This window comes from Schistocerca americana, chromosome 9 (genome assembly GCF_021461395.2).
Source record: "Schistocerca americana isolate TAMUIC-IGC-003095 chromosome 9, iqSchAmer2.1, whole genome shotgun sequence".
Lineage (NCBI taxonomy): Eukaryota > Metazoa > Arthropoda > Insecta > Orthoptera > Acrididae > Schistocerca > Schistocerca americana.
Window position 1 is genome coordinate 166,456,610 of NC_060127.1, and position 20,150 is coordinate 166,476,759.

Here is a 20,150-nt window from a genome sequence, read left to right on the forward strand (position 1 = left end):
GGCGGTGACACCACACTAACTATTGGTACTCGATAATTGAAAGTGGTTGCCTGAGCTGATGGTGGTGGGGAGGGGGTAGTGGACAGCCACACAGCTAGATGAAGAGTGTGAAGAGGGTACAGCAGAAAGAGATGTAGGAAGAAGGAGAGGGTGGGGACTGAAGGGGAAGCAAGAGGAGGGTGAAAAGGAGTGAATGTTAATGTGAAGGGGGAGAGAAGGGAAAGGGTTTGAAAAGGGGGGAGAGGGGAGGGAGGGAGAGGATGTGTTGCAGATACAATTCCCATCTTTTTAGTTCAGAGAAACTTGTGCTGGAAGGGAGCACCCAAATGGCGCTTGCAGTAAATCTGCTGTTGACATCATCTGCACTGAGATCTGCAGCATATTTGGCAACTAGAATTCTGTACAGTACTTGCAGCATAGCTGATATACAATATGTCTGCTTTCACACATGGCCCCGTCTTTTATTGGGTGGAAAATAACTGTGACTGGACTGCGGCAGGAGGTGACGGGTTAGTGTACAAGACTGGTCTTGCACCTGGGCCAACCTCGAGGGAATGACCCGAGGACACAAGATTGGAAGTAGGATTGGAATAAGGATTGACAATGGTATTGTGAAGGTCGGGTGGGTGGTGGAGGTCTACGTTGGGGGATGTGGGAAGGATTTTGGGTAGGATGTCTGTCATCTCTGGGCACAGCGAGAGGTAGTCGGAGGCTTTGTGGAGGATGTGGTTGAGCTCTTCGGGGGCAGGGTATACTGGGTGATCAGAGGAGTGCTGGTCAGTCGCTGGTTGACAGGTTTACTGGTGTCAGAGGAGCAGATGGCGTGGGATATTTGTTTATGAATGAAGCTGTATAGGATATTGTTTGTCAGCAAACACTGTGGTAAGGTGATTGGTATATTTTGACAACTCTTGCATTCCACTGCAGATTTGATGTCCTCGGGTGGAGAGGCTGTGAGGAAGAGACTTTCTGCCATGGGAAGAGTGACAGCTGTCAAAGTGGAGGTACCGTTGGTGGTTGGTGTGCTTGTTATGAACAGACAAACCGTCTTAGAGGTGGAGATCGATATCTAGGAAGATGATGAGTTGAGACAAACCAGATGAAGTGAGTTGGGAATAGGTGTTCATGAAATGGAATAAAGAGGAACGACTGCCCTTTCCAAGAGTCCAGGTCATGAAAATGTCACCAGTGAATCTGAAACCAAACAAGAGGCAGATTAGATAGGAAGGATGGATCCAGATGGGTCATAAATAAGCTGACATAGGATGGTGCCATGTGAGTATATGTGACAGAACCATGGATTTATTTGTAGATATCACCTTTAAAAGTGAAATAATTGTGGGTCAGGGTGTGGTTGGCTAGGAGGTTAGGAAAGAGGTGAAGGGTTTGGTACAAGGAAGAGGTTGGAAAAGATGGTGGTCAATGGTTGTGAGGCTGCATCCACGTTGACCAACAAGGAGACTGTGGTAATGGGACGAGCTGTGGAGAGGCACAGTTGGGTGGTCTTTGTCAACAAAGATGAGGTTCATTCTGTGGGAGTGCTGTACCCAGCCACAAAGGGACAACCATTAGGGAGATCTGTGGGTTTGGGTTTCTGGAGCAGATAAAAGCTATTAATGCACAGGGTTTCTGGTATGAGGAGGGAGATTGATTCAGGAATCAGGTTTTGAGATGGCCCCAATGCCTTGAGAAACTGCTTAAGCTCATGTTGGACTTCTGGGATGGGATCATGGTTGTAAGGTTTGTTGCAGAGATGTCAGAAAGTTGGTAGAGACCCTCTGCCACATAGTCACTATATTATATGACCATTGTGAAGGGGCTTTTGTCTGTGGGAGGGATGATACAGTCTGGGTTGGTTTTCGGGTTAGGGAGCTATTTGTACCAGAGGAATGATGTTGGACTCAGCGAGGCCTGATTAGAAGTGGGGAACTCCTGAAAGAATACCAGGGGATGACTGGGTGGAAGGGAGGTTAGAACTGTTTTGAGCAATGTTCTGTATGGGATGTTGGTTGGCTATTGTCAGTGGGGTGTGTTGTGGAATGTCCTTTACAAGTCTAGCAGGGCTGAAATTAGATTTGGGGCTAAAGGTGAGGCTTTTAGAATGTACTGAGACTTCTACAGGGGACAGAGTTTTGCTAGAAAGATTGACGGGGATATTATGGGTTAACTGCCCATGGAGTAGTGTATTTCATGGATAGTGGAGGGAGTTCTTAGGGATGTAGAAGGCAGAGTAAGTCAGCGAGGCATGATCAGGAAGCTATGAGGGGTTGACAGGTGGCGTGGATCGGAGTGGTAGCCTTTTTTTTTGCTATAGGTAGTTCCATGTGGGCACAAGGTAGGAGTAGCTGGGACAGCTTTCTAAGATGGTGCTGGAAAATGCTGTTGCAGGTGGCTAGTGTGAGTTTTGAATGTAGATACAGTAGAGAAGAAGGAAGAGTTAAAATATTAAGGAATAAAGGGCAAGAGAGTTTTTATTACAGTGATGGCATTCAGGAAGTTGTTGTCACAGAGTAAAAGGATTTTGTGAAATGAGTAGAGGCTGTAAAATATGGTTTGAGATTGGCCTGTGTGATTATGGAGGACCAGATTGGCAAGGGTTAGGGGCTGATGGAATCGGAAAAGATGAAGGTTTTTGCAGCAGGATGGATGACAACCTGAGATGCCAATTTCATTGGGAAGCCCATTAGGTGGAATACCATGTGCCAGATAGGATTTTAAAGAGAGTATGCATGACTGGAGTTTTGGAAGGAAAAAGGAGTGTTTTTTGGAGTTGGAAAAGGTAAAATGAGCAGCAATTCATTGTGGGATGATGGGGGGGACAAAGGAAGTAAGTGAAAATTTGTTTAAAAAAGGTAAAAAATAATGTGAAAATTTATGATTGAAGACAGCTATGTCTGAAGTTCAGAAAATGTTTTAAAGAACCAGGAAGTAATGGATGTGCTCATCAATAACTAAGTTTAATCAGAAATTGATATGCATGACAGTGAGAAACCTGAGTGAGTGTAAATAAACACACGTGATTGTACAGTGAGACCGTAAAATACACACGTGATTGGCTAACAGTGGGCAGCACAAGTCATTAGAGCAGATTATGTTAAAAACCACACTGCAGTTTAATGCTCAAAAAGAAGGGGTGTTGCAGTGAGAGCAGGGAGTTGTAGCATGGCATTATTTAGTATAGTAGGCTGTTACTATCGCGGACATTCAAATGGCATGTTAGTGGGTGGCTAGTGTGAGTTTTGAATGTAGATACAATAGAGAAGAAGGAAGAATTAAAATATTAAGGAATAAACAATGGATAACTAGTTGTAGATGAGTAAAGACAGACATTAACAAAGATAAAAGGATATGGGAAGGAATAGAGCCAAATTGGCAATCTATACAATAATTGAAAGTCCTGGACAAAGCAATATGTAAACTAAGGGAAAGGCAACCACTCATTTGTAGCAAATTGATGGATGGGGCACAGAAACACACAACAGAAATCATCATTCACACTAGCTTTCAATCATTAACTCTTTTTTTCTAGCAATAGTACACACATTCACGCACACACAATGCCACACACACCCAAATGCACACTACTGTGGCAAAGGCAAGACTGATTATCGATGCTCAGTTATTGAAAGCAGTAGGATGAACTGATGGAAGGAGGAAGTGGCAGGGAAGGATGAAAGACGGGTAGCAGAAACGAGGCAGGTCTCTGGACAGATAGCTCCGTGGTCGCACAGCAAAACGGAAAGAGCATGGAGGGCACAGCAAAGAGTTGTAAGGAGAGGGAGGGGGGTAAACTGAAGGGGGAAAAAGATAGCAGTGGAAGGAGAGAAAGGTGCAGATGAAGAGGGAGAAGGAGAAGGAAGAGAGAAGGGTAGACTGCCTCACAGCTTGGCTATTTGTGGATGCAGCATCTACAGTGGAAAGCAGAAGTTGTTGAAATATAATGATAACCTTACCAGAGCCTTTAACGGCAGACAGTATCCTATCCAGCTGATTCATAAACAGATTTTCCATGTCAAATATTCTTCTAACACCAGTAGAACTGTTAACCAGCAATCGACCAGCACTGAGCTGTGCAAATGGGAATTCTCTCTCCAACACACCCAGTGCTCTCACAATCCCCCTGGCCTAAACCTCCACTAACCTGTTTCCACTCCCCCACCATGCCTTTTCCGTTCTCTCTCCTGTCCACACCACTTCATCTCTGCCAAGATTGTACACTGCCTTCTCCCACCACTCCTGCCCCCATGCAGGCATTCTCTCCCTCTCCATCCCCCCCCCCCCCCCACCTACCTCTACCCCTTTTCAACATCCCTTTTATCTCTCTCTCTCCACTCATCCTTTCTCTCCTGTTCCCCCTTCCCCTCTTTCCCTTCAGTTTACCCCCCCTCCCTCTGTCTAATTACTTTTTGCCATGCCCTGTGTACTCTTTTCATCTTGTTGTGCAGCTGCGGAGCCATCTGTCCAAAGACCTTCCTCTTTCCTGCTACACCCTTCTTGCATCCTTCCCTACTCGCTTCCCACCCCAATCAGCTCAGCTAACTGATTTCAGCTATTAAATATCAATAATTAGTCTTGCAGTCTCCACGGGAGTGTGCATTTGGGTGCCTGTAGGTTTTTGTGTGTGTGTGTGTGTGTGTGTGTGTGTGTGTGTGTGTGTGTGTGTGAATAGAATTAGTTTAGCTCTTTTACACTAATGCTGCATTAGTTATTATATACCCTATTTTTACTATTAATTTTTTTTGTGGCAAAACAGCATTAATATTACCAAATTTTAAATATGTTACATTGCTTTCATCTTCTCGTATATTGTGTATTGTTTAGTTTATATCACGGTTTTTAACAGTCGCACAAGTGATGTCAGTTATGTAACATTGATTGGAATACGAAATTAATTTTGTCTTTTATATTAATGTTACAAATTATGTTGAATTTAGTATTTACTTCTTGTACACAATGGACTGCCTGTGACGTCTGTATTATCATCAGACATTGTTTGTTAGGCTGTTACTAGATTCAAGTTTTAAATAAAGGAAAATTCTCTAAAAAAATTGTGTATTTTTTGGCAAAACCATGAGACAATGCAAAGACTGAAGAGAGAAATTAAAAATATTAAGTAAATGTGTATATAGTTATATATTAGTTTTGCGTATCGTGTACTGCAACACTATGTTATATTTGTAGTTACATTACAGTTTATTTGCGTTAAATATTTTTATATTGCCACTTGTTGTCTGACATTGAGGTTATACATCGAAACACATTACAGTGTGAAACAGAAATACCTGGTTATAAACCAGTTCCCAGTCGTCCCAGAGAACTGGTTGGGGGGGAAGGGGGGGTGTCGTGTCCTAAGGAATAAAGGAATAAATGTTTGTGTCAGTGGTCATAGGACAGTTGCCTAAAGCTGTGCCACATATTGCAGGTGACAACATTTGCCATGTACCTGCTGGAGCAGCTGGACATGCACGTGTTTGGTGGGAACGCATGTACCAGCCTCGGTGCGGCCGCGTACTGCGTGCTGCGCTCGGTTGTCGGCGTGGCGGTGCCTGCCGGCTTCGCGTACGGCGCCCTGACGGAGGAGGCGGGTGCACGCCACATGCTGTTTTCCATCTTCTGCGGCCTGCTGGTAGCTGTCGCATACCACCTCTCACGCCAGGCGTCGGACCCAGCCCCACTGTGGGTAGTAGTGGAGAGTGCGCTGTGGCCACCGGCAGACCTGATGGCAGTGCCGGGGGGTGGGGACGCCCTGCCGTCGTCACGGCAGGCTCACGGCAGTAGCGTGCGGAACCGCAGCAGGAAGCACAAACACCGCAGCACTGGCGACAGTACTCGAAAAAAGAAGGTATATCTGTCTGACGTAAGAATTTCGGGTATGTCCTACTTCCACTGTGATAGGGGAAACACTGAAGCTACCTTACTAATTAGTACCAATTTTTAGCTGATGATGTCCGAGCAGTGTGCTTGGGTGGGGTGGCTGATCTGTTTACAGCATCATGATGGTCGCATCCATGTTTGGTGACATCGCGGTGAACACACATTGGAAGCATGTATTCATCATCGCCATACTGGCATATCACCCGGCGTGATGGTACGGGGTGCCATTGGTTACACGTCTCGGTCACCTCTTGTTCCCATTGATGGCACTTTGAATAGTGGACATTACATTTCAGATGTGTTACGACCCGTAGCTCTACCCTTCATTTGATCCCTGCGAAACCCTACATTTCAGCAGGATAATGCACGACTGCATGTTGCAGGTCCTGTACAGGCCTTTCTGGTTTCAGAAAATGTTCAGCTGCTGCCCTGGCCAGCACATTCTCCAGATCTCTCACCAATTGAAAACGTCTGGTCAATGGTGACCGAGCAAGTGGATCGTCACAATACGCCAGTCACTACTCTTGATGAACTGTGGTATCATGTTGAAGCTGCATGGGCAGCTGTACGTGTACACGCCATCCAAGCTCAGTTTGACACATTGCCCAGGCATATCAAGGTCGTTATTACAGCCAGTGGGTACTGATTTCTCAGGATCTACGCACCCAAATTGCGTGAAAATGTAATCACATGTCAGTTCTAGTGTAATATATTTGTCCAATGAATACCCATGTATCATCTGCATTTCTTCTTGGTGTAGCAATTTTAATGGCTAGTAGTGTAGGTTAGGAGGCACGCTTGGATTGCCTAATGGTTAAGAAGACTGCTGGCAAAAAGCAGAGAATGTGGATTTGCCAGTGTGGCACAAATTTTCATTTATCATTACAGTTTCATTCTATCTGATGTACTTTTTAAGTTTGGGATTAGGTATTTCTACTCAACATCAAAATTGCACCTGGTGGGTGAGATAACGACTTTAATTTTCCTGTGATCATGTGTTTCTTACCACGTTAGTTGCTATTTTCAGTGGGTTGTTAATTCAATTTATTCTGTGAAAATTATCAAAGTATAACTAGTTTTAAAATTCGTCATTCAGTTATTCTTAAAACTACAGTGCTGGCTGTTAAAATTTCAAAACCGTGATGACAGCATACAACAAGCAAGAAATGGACATAAAGTTCACTATAGGCTCAGATAGACAAATGATTATTATTACACCGCATCCACAGAAAGTACTTAGCAGTAATGTAATCTACATTTTGTATATAACGATCAATTTCACAGCTGGTTTCGCATTAAAAATCACATTTGAATTTGTTCTGTTTGTGAGAATATCATGTTCAGCCAAGTGTAAGAAAGAGAAGGAATTAGGCAGCCAGACCATTGCACCTCACTAAGACTGTGGTTTATTGTTCAACAATATTGCTTTTTTACATCTATGTTACTAAAGTGCTACCCCAGAATCTGGATCCAGTACCAGTTGCAATGTACAGGCAATGAAAATACAATTTTCACATAATTATTGGTCCAGTTTAAAAATTTAAAATGTGTCATTAAGACATATGGTCTTCTGTTAAAAGTTCATACAAAGAGACAAGTATTAGTTAGAAAAGTTGTTTGTCTCGATGCAGCATAACTGATGAAGTGCAAATACACGGACTTCATTCTTCCCATATTTGAGAATTGGGAACACTTAGCGACTTCCAACAAAGTTTACATATAATTTCAACCTTTATGGAACTTTTTCTCCATGACATCTTCCACAGAATGATGAAAGGGTATGTATATGTTTTACTAAATGCTTTACTACTATCTCTACTACTAAATGTACCTGCGAAATTGTATCATTGTACAAAACACAGTTCAGGAAATAGGATGTCGTAAACATTTAGATGTGTGAAAAACTAGTTTTTGCTTAAAATGGTGCAAAAATTACCCAGTTTGTATTAGTCCAGTGTTTCTTAATGAGAGCACTTAGTGAGTTCCAACAAACTTTTGGCATAATTTCAGACTTTTCCTAAACTTTTTCCACTTTAATCCTTAAAAAATAACATTTAACACATTACCTCAGTTGTGAAGTAATCAGATGTTGTAAGCTGTTTGATACATGGGAGTTAGATTCTTTAAAGAATTGGGGGTTTACTGGTTAGTCAGAAAACCACAGCTGTAATACAAATATGAAGTTAGTAGGTTCAGGATGGCCACACTCAGCACCATGCTGGAAATCAGTTGCCCCACACATTTAATACCCAAGAGGACATACATATTGCTCAGGACTGAGCAGGATCGCATGCCTCATAACGTCCCTCAATCCAGTAAATGGACTCATTTGCTGCAAGACAAGTAATCACAGAAAGAGTACAGTGACATACGGAGACCACGGACGGTCTGTGCGGTGGCGGTGGTTGCGGTTTCTATCGATGCAGCAGCAGAGTAAGTGCACTGGCAGTATCGTGCTTGATGACAACACCGCCCACTCACGAGAGAAGTAACACATTATCTGAGTCTGTGTAGAGCTTCAGGGTGGGTGTATCTTTGTGTGGATGCTTTGAGGAGAATGAGTGTGATCAGACTTCATTCCTCATTGTCATACTAGCCCAGCAGCTTGCGTCAGGTACACAAGACGATCACTTCTCGTTCACAGTGCTGGTAATTTTGACAGGGCCTGTAACTTTTTCTACGTATTATGGCCAATGGCTGTGCCTTACCTTTGGTGTCTCCTTGACATCTTTCAACTAGGTAGTATGGGACCACATGTTACCTGTCCTGTCTTGACCTCCCTCAGTACTGAGCGATTTTGACTTTCAGTCCGGCTGTACGTAACAAAACTTTATTATTAACAATGTAATGAAAGACAGATTGCTACTTACCGTAAAGAAGACACGTCAAGTTGCAGACAGGCACAATTAAGACACTTACATATGGCTTTCAGCTTTAGTTTTTGTTATTAGCATCAATTGTTGAATGTCTACGCCGTAGTTTTAGTACAATTTTTTTGGTGTGCCTCCTGTCCCTGAGTTATGTAAGTTATGACATAAATAAATCATTTATTCATTTATTTAAGCTGATGTGATTGGGACTATCAGGCCCCCTCTCATTTTGGGCCAGGCTTTCACACAAATGGTACCTTTTTTACATCACATTTACCTAAGAAATTGCAACATTAATACAACAAATAGTATTAAAATGATTAGAGAAACTATAGTGACAAGTGAGTTACTAATACTGGCTATGAACGAATCAGTTAGTACTGGCAGTAATTGTCCTACTACTGCTGCTGCTGCTGCTGCCACTAATAGTGATGATGATGATGATGATGATGATGATAATAATGCAATAATGATAGTTACAGGTATAAAAAGGATTTATAGTTGTACAAAGTAGGTGTTATGTGATTCAATTCACAATTCTGCTCCACACATTTTTTACTTGGATAATAAAAATGGCCTTTTATTTTATCTTTTTCACAACTGCACAGTTTCAACTGTGAAGACATTCTCGAGTGTATGGTGAAACCTATTAAATGGAGATAAAAGTATGGGCCCACATACCTCAGTCAGTAGAACATTAGGCTTTGAACGTATGGGGCGAATATTTTAATACTCTCATAGTGGCTCATGTTGTAACAATGGGCATCTCTGGGACCTAATAGGTGGATACGTCACAGAAATGGTGAATGAAATCTTAAATTGGACAGCAGTACCAGCCTCCTTTCTCGAAGGGACAGTAATCCTTCTCTCAAAAAATCAGGCAGCGAAACACATCAAGGAGTTCAGGTCCGTAACACTGTTGAATGCAGCCTACAAGATTGCCGTGAAATGCCTTGCAAATATCAAGACAGCATTAACAAAGATGATTAGTCAATGGCAAACGTGAGCAGTAATCGGCAGAAGCATATTTGACGCCGCCTGCGCACACGCATACAAAGACATGATTGTGCGTGCCACCACCAACAGAACAACTGCAGCAATAATCTCTGTTAACTTTCACAAGGCTTTCGACAGGATCAGCCACTGATACCTCCTGGAAACGTTGACGAAACTCGGATTTGGACAGAAATTTACCCTTATTATTAATAAAAACTTTCTAATGAATGCCATATCAGTAATAACCATGAGTGGATGGACAACAAAAAGAATCAAACTAGGGAAGTCTGTAAGACAAGGCTGCCCGTTGTCCATGGCGCTTTTTGCAGCAGCACTTGACCCCATGCAATGGAAACTGGCTGTCAGCCTAAATGGATACCAAATCAGAGCACAGAAGGTCACATGCATGGCCTATGCCGACGATGTGGGAATTTTTGTCAAAAACGTGCAGGACATAGACGAAAATAGAAAGCATTGGGAGCAAGATTGAATTCCAGGAAAACTGTGGTGCTCCCCATTGGCAGTGGGAGTCTGACAACCAACAGACAGTGGTATTGAATGACCAATACTCGTAAAACACTAGGCATACAAGTACAGAAATGCCCACCAAAGATGTCGGCACAAAACTGGCGAACAACCCTACCTACAATATGCCAGGACTGACTCGAACAGAAATCTAACATTGGGACAAAGAGTCAAACTCATCAGCACAATGATCCGGTCGAAAGCCTGGTAACACAATGATCCTGTCGAAAGCTTGGTACGTGGCCCAGATATTGTGTGCATCAACAGAGACTGCACGAGCGATACTATGGCCCATCTGCTACGTGCTGTGGAGGTGGCATATATTCATAGTATCACAGGTGATGTGCTCACTGAGTAAGGAGGGCGGAGGGCTGTGTTTGGAAGATGTAAAGACAAAGTGTGCAGCGCTGTTGCTCCAAATGGAGAACAAGAATGGAGACAGCATCATGACCTGCCTAATAAATACCTACAGGCCACGATCGGAGGAAGCGCCGGTAGGCACCAGGCACATCCCCTTCAAGATGCGACACATCAGGCAACTGATACTCAATAAGAGCTTTGCAGTCCCCACCGTGGCAAACCCACAACTATGGACGGCTAAACACATCTATGATGCACTAAGAGGGCAAACATGCAAAACAAGGATCGAGACAATTTTTCCAGACCACGAATGGCCAGTCGTCTGGAAAAACATCTCAGAATGAGCGGTACAGGAGAACGCCAGATCTACACGGTACAAGGTAGTGCACAACACTGTACTGACTAATGAGAGGCTGGCCTGAACCCATATAAAAGAATTGCCCAACTGTGAAATTTTTAATGAAAAAGATACCACAGAGCACCAATTCCTTTGCAGGGCAAGTAGCAATATATGGGTGACAAGCAAAAGAATGATAGCTCACATAAACAGGAGCGACCCAAGCAACAGTCAAATCACGGCACTTGCCGTCTGTGATGAAAAATCGTCCCCAAGACTGAAATGCATGGCCATGATTTGGATACTCACCATGACTGCACACGCAGTCATTGCCAAAAAATGATCAGACAGTGTGCAGTTCGTTATGGACTTGTGGGAAGAACACAAGAAGGCAAAACTACACACCAAATACTGCGAGACCCTCCACAGTCTCCTGGAGATCCCGCTGAGCGCCGAACTTCAGGACGCCCTGTCTGCCACCACGTGACGTGACCGCCCCTGCCCTCACAACCTCCCAAGCCATCGCCACCGCTGCCAACACCCTCCCACACCCCTCAAGCATAAACAGGGATACGTGTGTCCCAAAGTGAAAAGAAGTGACACTGAAAAGTGCTCTTTTTTCTCTGTAGATTTAAAGTTTCTGACATGTGAAGGTCTCCCAACAGTGCCATCACAACCCTTGTTTTCAGTGTATTTTATCAATCAATAGGAGTGCCAAACAGTGAGTACGTCAACATCATTACAGTTTAACAGTGCAACCAAATAGTGTTACATGGTCAAATATGCCATATCCTCCACCACAAATAGCTTCATCACTCTCCTTTCAGTCCCCTTGACTCATCGACCAACATCCTTATCTAATCAGTTCGACATTGGAGCTGTCCACTGCTTCCTGGTGTGTTGTTCTTCATTCGATCTGACTAAATCCACCACGGTCTGTTTCATGGCCCATTGTAAGGTGTTCTCTCTTTAACTTCCCAGTGCTTAGACAAAAATAAGTAAACAGTTAACATGAAACATGATTTTAAATGCTGAAACATTTTTTAACTTACACAAACCAGGAAATATCCTGCATCCATGTGTTATCAACCCTATGTTATTACCTGCCCACTAACTCAACTTATGCAGGCTTCAAAATACAAAAAAGTACACAACATAAAACATCAATATAACCAAACTAGTATTAAATGAAAAGACTGTAGATAGTTTATATCTCCACTCTTTTCTGTAACCTAGCCCATTTTCATTCAATATTTTCTGATTCCTTTCTATTAAAATGTGTAAATGTAATGTATCTGGCCTTGGAGAAACTTAAATTAACATAGTAAACAACGAAGCAAGTACTAACGAACTCAGCCTGAGATACACTGGCAAAATACAGAGACAAATTGAAACAGTTACCTAGACAGTAACGAAAAAAAAAGAACAGATTGTCTTACTGAAAAGTGTAACACATAAACTGTTTTGTAAAATGAATTTTGTCAAATAAAGGTCTATACACGGTTTTTTTATTTGTTTATAATAAAGAAAAAAGAGGTCCTGGAAATATTCATACTGCTGTCAAATCTGGTGATACATTGTTAACATGCAATCGGGTGGCTACATCTTAAAATAATCAACATGATATCAAAAGCTTCTTTTTTCACAGGGAGACTTTAAAATTGTTCTCTCTGACAGCTTGCACAGGAAGGTGCCGACCCTGAGTCAGGAGTGCCGACGACGTCTGCAACGGGTGGCCAGTCGTCTGCATCTGCTCCGCCACCACCGCTGTCCCCTCCCGAACCTCCAGACACAGACCCTCTTCCAAAGGAGCTGACACGCACGGTCTGTGGAGGTCTTTACCGTCACATCTGTTGCCCTTGTGTTTAGAGGCAAACATCGTACTTTATAGTCTACTTTGCTATCCTTGCAACTGTGATTCATTTCAGTTCTTGTGCTTTGTGTTCCTAAACTATGATCTAGTTTAAATTAGTACCTAGTCGTTCTCTGCCTGTAGCTGTGAGTAGGACTGATGTTGAATTGGGTGTTAGTGCTGGTGACATCTTAATGCTTGGTAGACAGTCATACAAAAATAAAAAGGATAAAACCCCAAGCTTTTGATTACTCCCTCCATCATTGTCACAGCAGCTAAGTCTGACTGTTGTGAAACTTTTGAGGCTCCCACTCTTATGGCCAAAGGACAGCATCTGATTGGCTACATTACATCATGGAGATGACTCGTGCTGAGGGGTTGCTCTCTATGTCCACAGATTGTTTACACTTGCTCTCCAGCATTACTTGCAGTACCAACACTTAGGACAGTTGGTAAGCTGTGAAGAATCTTCTTCTGTGCTCTTTCTTCATCAAGTCTTCACTTCCACCTATTGCTATGTGCCTAGTCTCTGTCTCTGTCTCTGCTAATTTCCCTAATCAGTCCGAATAATTCCAAACACAAGCACAGATCTCATTTGTTTAAACGAAATCTTGTATTTATTTATTTATTTGTCTGTACTTGAGCAACTCCGATTTTTAAGAATTTCTGTATTTAAGATGATTTTAATGTTCACCACAGTTATCAGCAGTAGTCTGTACAGACCAATCCAAGTAACTGCTGCCAAAATATTGTAAATCCCTGGTACTGTCAGGCTGAGAATATCTGCATCAGGTTGCTATATTTTGTGAATTTTCCTGGGTAGCTTGAATCGGCCCAGTCTTTGCCCACCCAGGAGAATGAAACAGATGGGAACTGATGAAGATAATATCGGCCTGAAAGTATCAGATGATTATTATATTCCTAGACTTGAGGACAATATTATGGAAATGGAAGAGGATGTAGATGAAGATGAAATGGGAGATATGATACTGCGTGAAGAGTTTGACAGAGCACTGAAAGACCTAAGCCGAAACAAGGCCCCCGGAGTAGACAACGTTCCATTAGAACTACTGACAGCCTTGGGAGAGCCAGTCCTGACAAAACTCTACCATCTGGTGAGCAAGATGTATGAGACAGGCAAAATACCCTCAGACTGCAAGAAGAACATAATAATTCCAATCCCAAAGAAAGCAGGTGTCGACAGATGTGAAAATTACCGAACTATCAGTTTAATAAGTCACAGCTGCAAAATACTAACGCGAATTCTTTACAGACAAATGGAAAATCTGGTAGAAGCGGACCTCGGGGAAGATCAGTTTGGATTCTGTAGAAATGTTGGAACATGTGAGGCAATACTGACCCTAACACTTATCTTAGAAGAAAGATTAAGGAAAGGCAAACCTACATTTCTAGCATTAGTAGACTTATAGAAAGCTTTTGACAATGTTGACTGGAATACTCTCTGTCAAATTCTGAAGGTGGCAGGGGTAAAATACAGGGAGCGAAAGGCTATTTACAATTTGTACAGAAAGCAGATGGCAGTTATAAGAGTTGAGGGGCATGAAAGGGAAGCAGTGGTTGGAAAGGGAGTGAGACAGAGTTGTAGCCTCTCCCCGATATTATTCAATCTCTATATTGAGCAAGCAGTAAAGGAAACGTATTAAAATTCATGGAGAAGAAATAAAAACTTTGAGGTTCGCCGATGACATTGTAATTCTGTCAGCGACAGCAAGGGACTTGGAAGAGCAGTTGAATGGAATGGACAGTGTCTTGAAAGGAGGGTATGAGATGAACATCAACAAAAGCAAAACGAGGATAATGGAATGTAGTCGAATTAAGTCGGGTGATGCTGAGGGAATTAGATTAGGAAATAAGACACTTAAAGTAGTTAAGGAGTTTTGCTATTTGGGTAGCAAAATAACTGATGATGGTCGAAGTAGAGAGGATATAAAATGTAGACTGGCAATGGCAAGGTAAGCGTTTTTGAAGAAGAAAAATTTGTTAACATCGAGTATAGATTTAAATGTCAGAAAGTCGTTTCTGAAAGTATTTGTATGGAGTGTAGCCATGTATGGAAGTGAAACGTGGACGATAAATAGTTTAGACAAGAAGAGAATAGAAGCTTTCGAAATGTGGTGCTACAGAAGAATGCTGAAGATTAGATGGGTAGATCACATAACTAATGATGAGGTATTGAATAGAATTGGGGAGAAGAGGAGCTTGTGGCACAACTTGACTAGAAGAAGGGATCGGTTGGTAGGACATGTTCTGAGACATCGAGGGATCACCAATTTAGTGCTGGAGGGCAGTGTGGAGGGTAAAAATCAGAGGGAGACCAAGAGATGAATACACTAAGCAGATTCAGAAGGATGTGGGCTGCAGTAGGTACTGGGAGATGAAGAAGCTTGCACAGGATAGAGTAGCATGGAGAGCTGCATCAAACCAGTCTCAGGACTGAAGACCACAACAACAACAACGAGTGTGGTAGTAGTTGTGTGGGGGCAGTCTATATGGACTATTGCTGATCACTGAATTGAAATGTGAACATCACCATCACCTTAAATATAGAAATTTTGTAAAATCAGTGGTGTTTGAGAACACCCTGTTAAGCAAACAGGATTATGTTTGAACTTCGAGAGTCTTAACTCACTGCACATCAAACTGCTGGGTAACTGTGATTATGGAACCCGTGGAAATTAGCCTATGTGATAACAACTTCAAAAGAGTCACCAGTATTCACATGTTATTGGATGGAAGTGTACATTTGATAAAGGAGGATCACAGAGAGGGGAGAGAGGTTCTCATCTGATGTAAGTGTGGTGCTGTGAGCAACACTGAACAGCGAGTTCAGTTGTAAACTATGGACATTGAGGATGCCACCTCAGCATGCGCCATCTTCGTGACATAATGTAGCTAATCAGATGCCAACAGGTGGGTATAAAAATGAAAACCTCACCAGTTTCACGGAAGTCAGGCTTAGCCCCTGACTATGATGGCAGAGGCATTAGTTGAAAGCTTGGTGTTTTATCCAAGTTTGATGTGACAAGTTAACAGAGTATTTTTTTATCCAATGGCTCTGTCATGAAATACTTTGTAGCCTTATTTAATATAAAGAGTTTGTTCTCATGTCCTGTTATTACGACTCTAAATATTTATACCAAATGAAAGTGCTGGCAGGTCGACAGACACACACACAAACACAAACATACACACAAAATTCAAGCTTCCCCAACAAACTGTTGCCTCATCAGGAAAGAGGGAAGGAGAGGGAAAGACGAAAGGATGCGGGTTTTAAGAGAGAGGGTAAGGAGTCATTCCAATCCCGGGAGCGGAAAGACTTACCTTAGGGGGAAAAAAGGACAGGTATACACTCGCGCACACACACACATATCCATCCACACATATATATCCTTTTTTCCCCCTAAGGTAAGTCTTTCCGCTCCCGGGATTGGAATGACTCCTTACCCTCTCCCTCAAAACCCACATCCTTTCGTCTTTCCCTCTCCTTCCCTCTTTCCTGATGAGGCAACAGTTTGTTGCGAAAGCTTGAATTTTGTGTGTATGTTTGTGTTTGTTTGTGTGTCTGTCGACCTGCCAGCACTTTCATTTGGTAAGTCACATCATCTTTGTTTTTAGATATATATTTCCTACGTGGAATGTTTCCCTCTATTATAACCATAAATATTTGTACCATTTGACATACCATATAAATGGTGTTGACTGATATTGTATGGCCAGATGCTGCATATGATGATATTGACATATGCTATGGCACGCAATGTGACTTACTACCAAAGGATAATAATGGTACCTTTTCCATTGACATTATACTTGGTACAACTTTTCATGGTGTAAATTTCAATTTTGTAGGCACTGATGCTAGAATTTGTGTGTTTATTGCAGATTCACTTGAAATTTGCTATGGAATTGAAATTGCAATAGTTTCCAAACCGAATACAAGAAGTCATATGATAAAAGTGTCATCATCATCGGTGACATAATTCATTTTTACTCATCTCCATCTTAATAACGTCCACCCAGGATGTTCTTGGTCTCCTTAGACACCAAGTGCCTTCAGCTTCCCTCTCCAGTTTACTTGAGCTCTCCTCATTGGTTCTGTATCTGAGCCTATTCTGAATTGCTCTGGTAGTGCTGTAGTAATCTCTGCCACATATCTTACATTTTCGTTTCTTAATTTGTTCAATTTTGTTTACTGTATTGCGAACCTTGAGAACTTTGTCTCCAATGCCTATCGTTGTGATGAGTCACTCTTAGTGAGGATGCACGTTTCTTTTGAAAATTTAAGGTTTAGTTTGAAGTAGGTGCTGTACTTTACTGATTTTGTGTTTCATAGTACCTAGGGATCCCACAGAAATGGTCTAACATGTAGGTAAAAACCACAAATTTTTCTGACAGTTAAAAATGGTAGTCATAATGTTCGAATTGTCACCTCTAAAGAATAAAACTGTGACTAACAAAACTGGTAACAGTTTAGCCCTTCTTTACATATCCAAACTTCAGCATGGCAAATTTTTCCAATGGTTGATGACTTGTAGACGTTGATTGTAGAAATCTGCAGTTTAGCTATTCAGGAAATGTCCCTCCTTGAAAATCACATTGTCTTCATTCTGGAATTGCTTCCTATGCTGCGGTTTCTTCATCTGAGGAAAGAGGAAGAAGCCAGTGGGTGCATTGTCAAGAGAATACAGGGCGTGAAGCAAAGTGTGATATCCCAAACGAGCATTACAAGTGGGAACAGTCACGGAATGGGTGTGTGCAGTCACAGAACTGTTCTGGTGATGACCTGTGTCATGTTCAGAATGTCTTGTATAATGTTGAAAATGATCCGTGACTGATTTTCACTTTCCCCGCTATCACCTCAATCGCAATACACCAAATTCGAGTAGTAGGGCCTGTGTTCTGTTGGGATTCCCAGTCCTTAGATTGATGGTCTACCATTTTGTTCTTTATTGTTTGGATTGGTCTGACAACACCAGAAGCATCTACACCACATTACCACTGTTTACTATGACAGTGCATTGTTGCCATACATTACCATAAACTCAACACAGATTGTTGCAGTGTTCATCAAATACATTTCTATTTTTTACTATTTGTTTCCTCCTCTAGAAGTTCACTACGCTACTGTGGCATTTGGCTTTGAATGTGTGACAGGATTGCAAACGTATAGCTATAAACACTGAAAAATTATTAGATGATAATTAAAACTTTATAACTACTGTTCACATTTGCAACATCTTTTACGGCTAAATTGTCTCGAGAAATTACTCTTCTGTGATAGGTAAAGTTTTCCACATTTTCCAGGGGATAATTACTTAGCACGACATTTGCCAGTTTTTCCGTTTAGACCGTAGTTTTGTACTGCCAGTGATACACCGACACGGGGGTCGTGACAGAGCGACGGGTGCCACAGGTGCGAGCGCGACTGCGCTCGGACGGGCTGGTGTGCCCGGCAGCAGCACTGCTGGTATGTGGCGTGCACGCCAGCACGGCGTTCTCGGCGCTGCAGCCCGACCTGCAGCCGGCGCTGTGGGCGGCGGCGTGTGCGCTGGGCCTGCTGCTGCACTACGTAGTTCCGCAGCTCCGCAAGCAGCTGCCCTGGCTGTGCGTTGCCCGCCCCATCCTGCGCGCCCACGAGCACGGCCAGTTCGAGGTGCGCCAGCCGGCGAAGCTCATGTGGTTTGAGAAGGTACGCTCCTCTTGCACTCTGTTTGTTGCCTGCCGTATAGCTATACTGTACCCCTGCACGAAGTGAGGCACTGTGGGGACACTAGACTTGTGTTCAGAAGGAATGTAGTTTGGATCTCCCTCCGCTCATTATGTGGTTTTCCTTAATCTCCTAATGCAAGTATTAAGATTTTACTATGTAGCACAAACGCTATTTTCATACTAATTTTCCACTCGGCCTTGTTTTTTGTTTACTTTATTTGAAATTAATTTCAAAGCCTTTTACATTTCCATGCTGAGGCCCTTAGGCACACTCATTGAAATGGTATACGCATGTGTAGCTATCCCACAGCATTCTCTAATTTCATAAATACACCTGTGAACCCAAACCTTATGACCACCTGCATAATGGCTTGTTGGTCTATCTTTGGAACACAATGCACTGGTGATTTTGCACGGTGTGGATTCGACAACTCCTTGGTAGCTTCCTGTAGGTATCTGGCGTCAGATGGTTATGAACAGGTCACACAATTCCTGTAAATTAAGAGCAGGTGCTTGTTGGCAAGGTGCTGATACGTGATAGCATCCAAGGTATAGATCATTGTGTTGAGAGTAGATGAATTTGGTGGCCAATACAACGTTGTCACGCTCCTGAGATCATTGTAACACAGTCAGTCGTCCTGCCAGATGATGCCATTGCTGTCGGTGTAGATGTTGAGCGTAAAGAGATGCAGTAGATCCACTGTGATATTTGTGTAGTGACACTGCCGTCAGTTATTACCGATGGTCCCACGGCTGATCAGGTGGAAACACCCTATAGGATAATTCTGAGCACAATGGGCTGTGTCTATGATACATTGTGCATTTGGGGCACTCGTTCACCTGAATGATAGTGTACCTTGACAAACCATTGATCTTATGTAACAAGAAACTTGATTCATCCACCCAGGCAACAAATTTTCATTGATTCTCAGTCCAGTCGTGATGTGTACCTATGACGACTGTAATCACAGTTGACGGGTTCGTGTAAACATAAGGGTTGTCTGCCGTGGAGCCTATGTTCGTCAGTCTGTGCTGAACAGTGTACTCTGAAACAGTTGAGTATGCCTCAGCATTGTATACTATTGTCATATCTGCCACACATTTCTGCCTGTCCTGCTTTAAAGCATGGACAAGTCCCTGACCTACAAGTTCCGTTACGAGGTGTGGACATCCAACATCTCGTCATCTTCTTGTGCTTTGACTGCCCTTTGACGACAGTAACACTGAACAGCCAACCGACATTGCTGTTTCCCAGATGCCCATTCCCAAGTGTCTGGACATACTAGTCTGCATCATTTCTGACGGATGCCTACAATGTGGCATTTAATCTCTCAGTGGACAATGGTCGTAATGTTTTGCTCATCAGTGTATAAAAATGTTTTTACATTCACCACATTAGAGGATGCTGTGGTACAGCAAAAGGACATACCTGCATGTGTATACAGTTTTGATAATTTTGTTTAAGTGTCTGAAGATGAAAATGAAGGTGTAAAAGGGTTTCAGATCAATAAAAAATTAAATAAATAACAAATGCTTCCACAAACTGCCTCCACTCCTTCCTGTTTTGTGCCCGGTTCCTCCAGGTGTCTTCAGTTCCCGGGGCTGC

At 42.6% G+C, this 20,150-nt stretch overlaps 1 protein-coding gene across 1 annotated transcript in view; it reads left to right on the forward strand.

Moving 5' to 3' along the window:
- Positions 1–20,150, forward strand: part of LOC124551265 (pecanex-like protein 1) — a 292,683-nt gene that overhangs the window by 178,382 nt on the left and 94,151 nt on the right. The window contains exons 19-21 of the mRNA XM_047126263.1: positions 5,423–5,842; positions 12,640–12,786; positions 18,249–18,524. Of these exons, the coding sequence (XP_046982219.1) occupies positions 5,423–5,842; positions 12,640–12,786; positions 18,249–18,524 (843 nt within the window). The remainder of the gene's footprint in view (positions 1–5,422; positions 5,843–12,639; positions 12,787–18,248; positions 18,525–20,150) is intronic.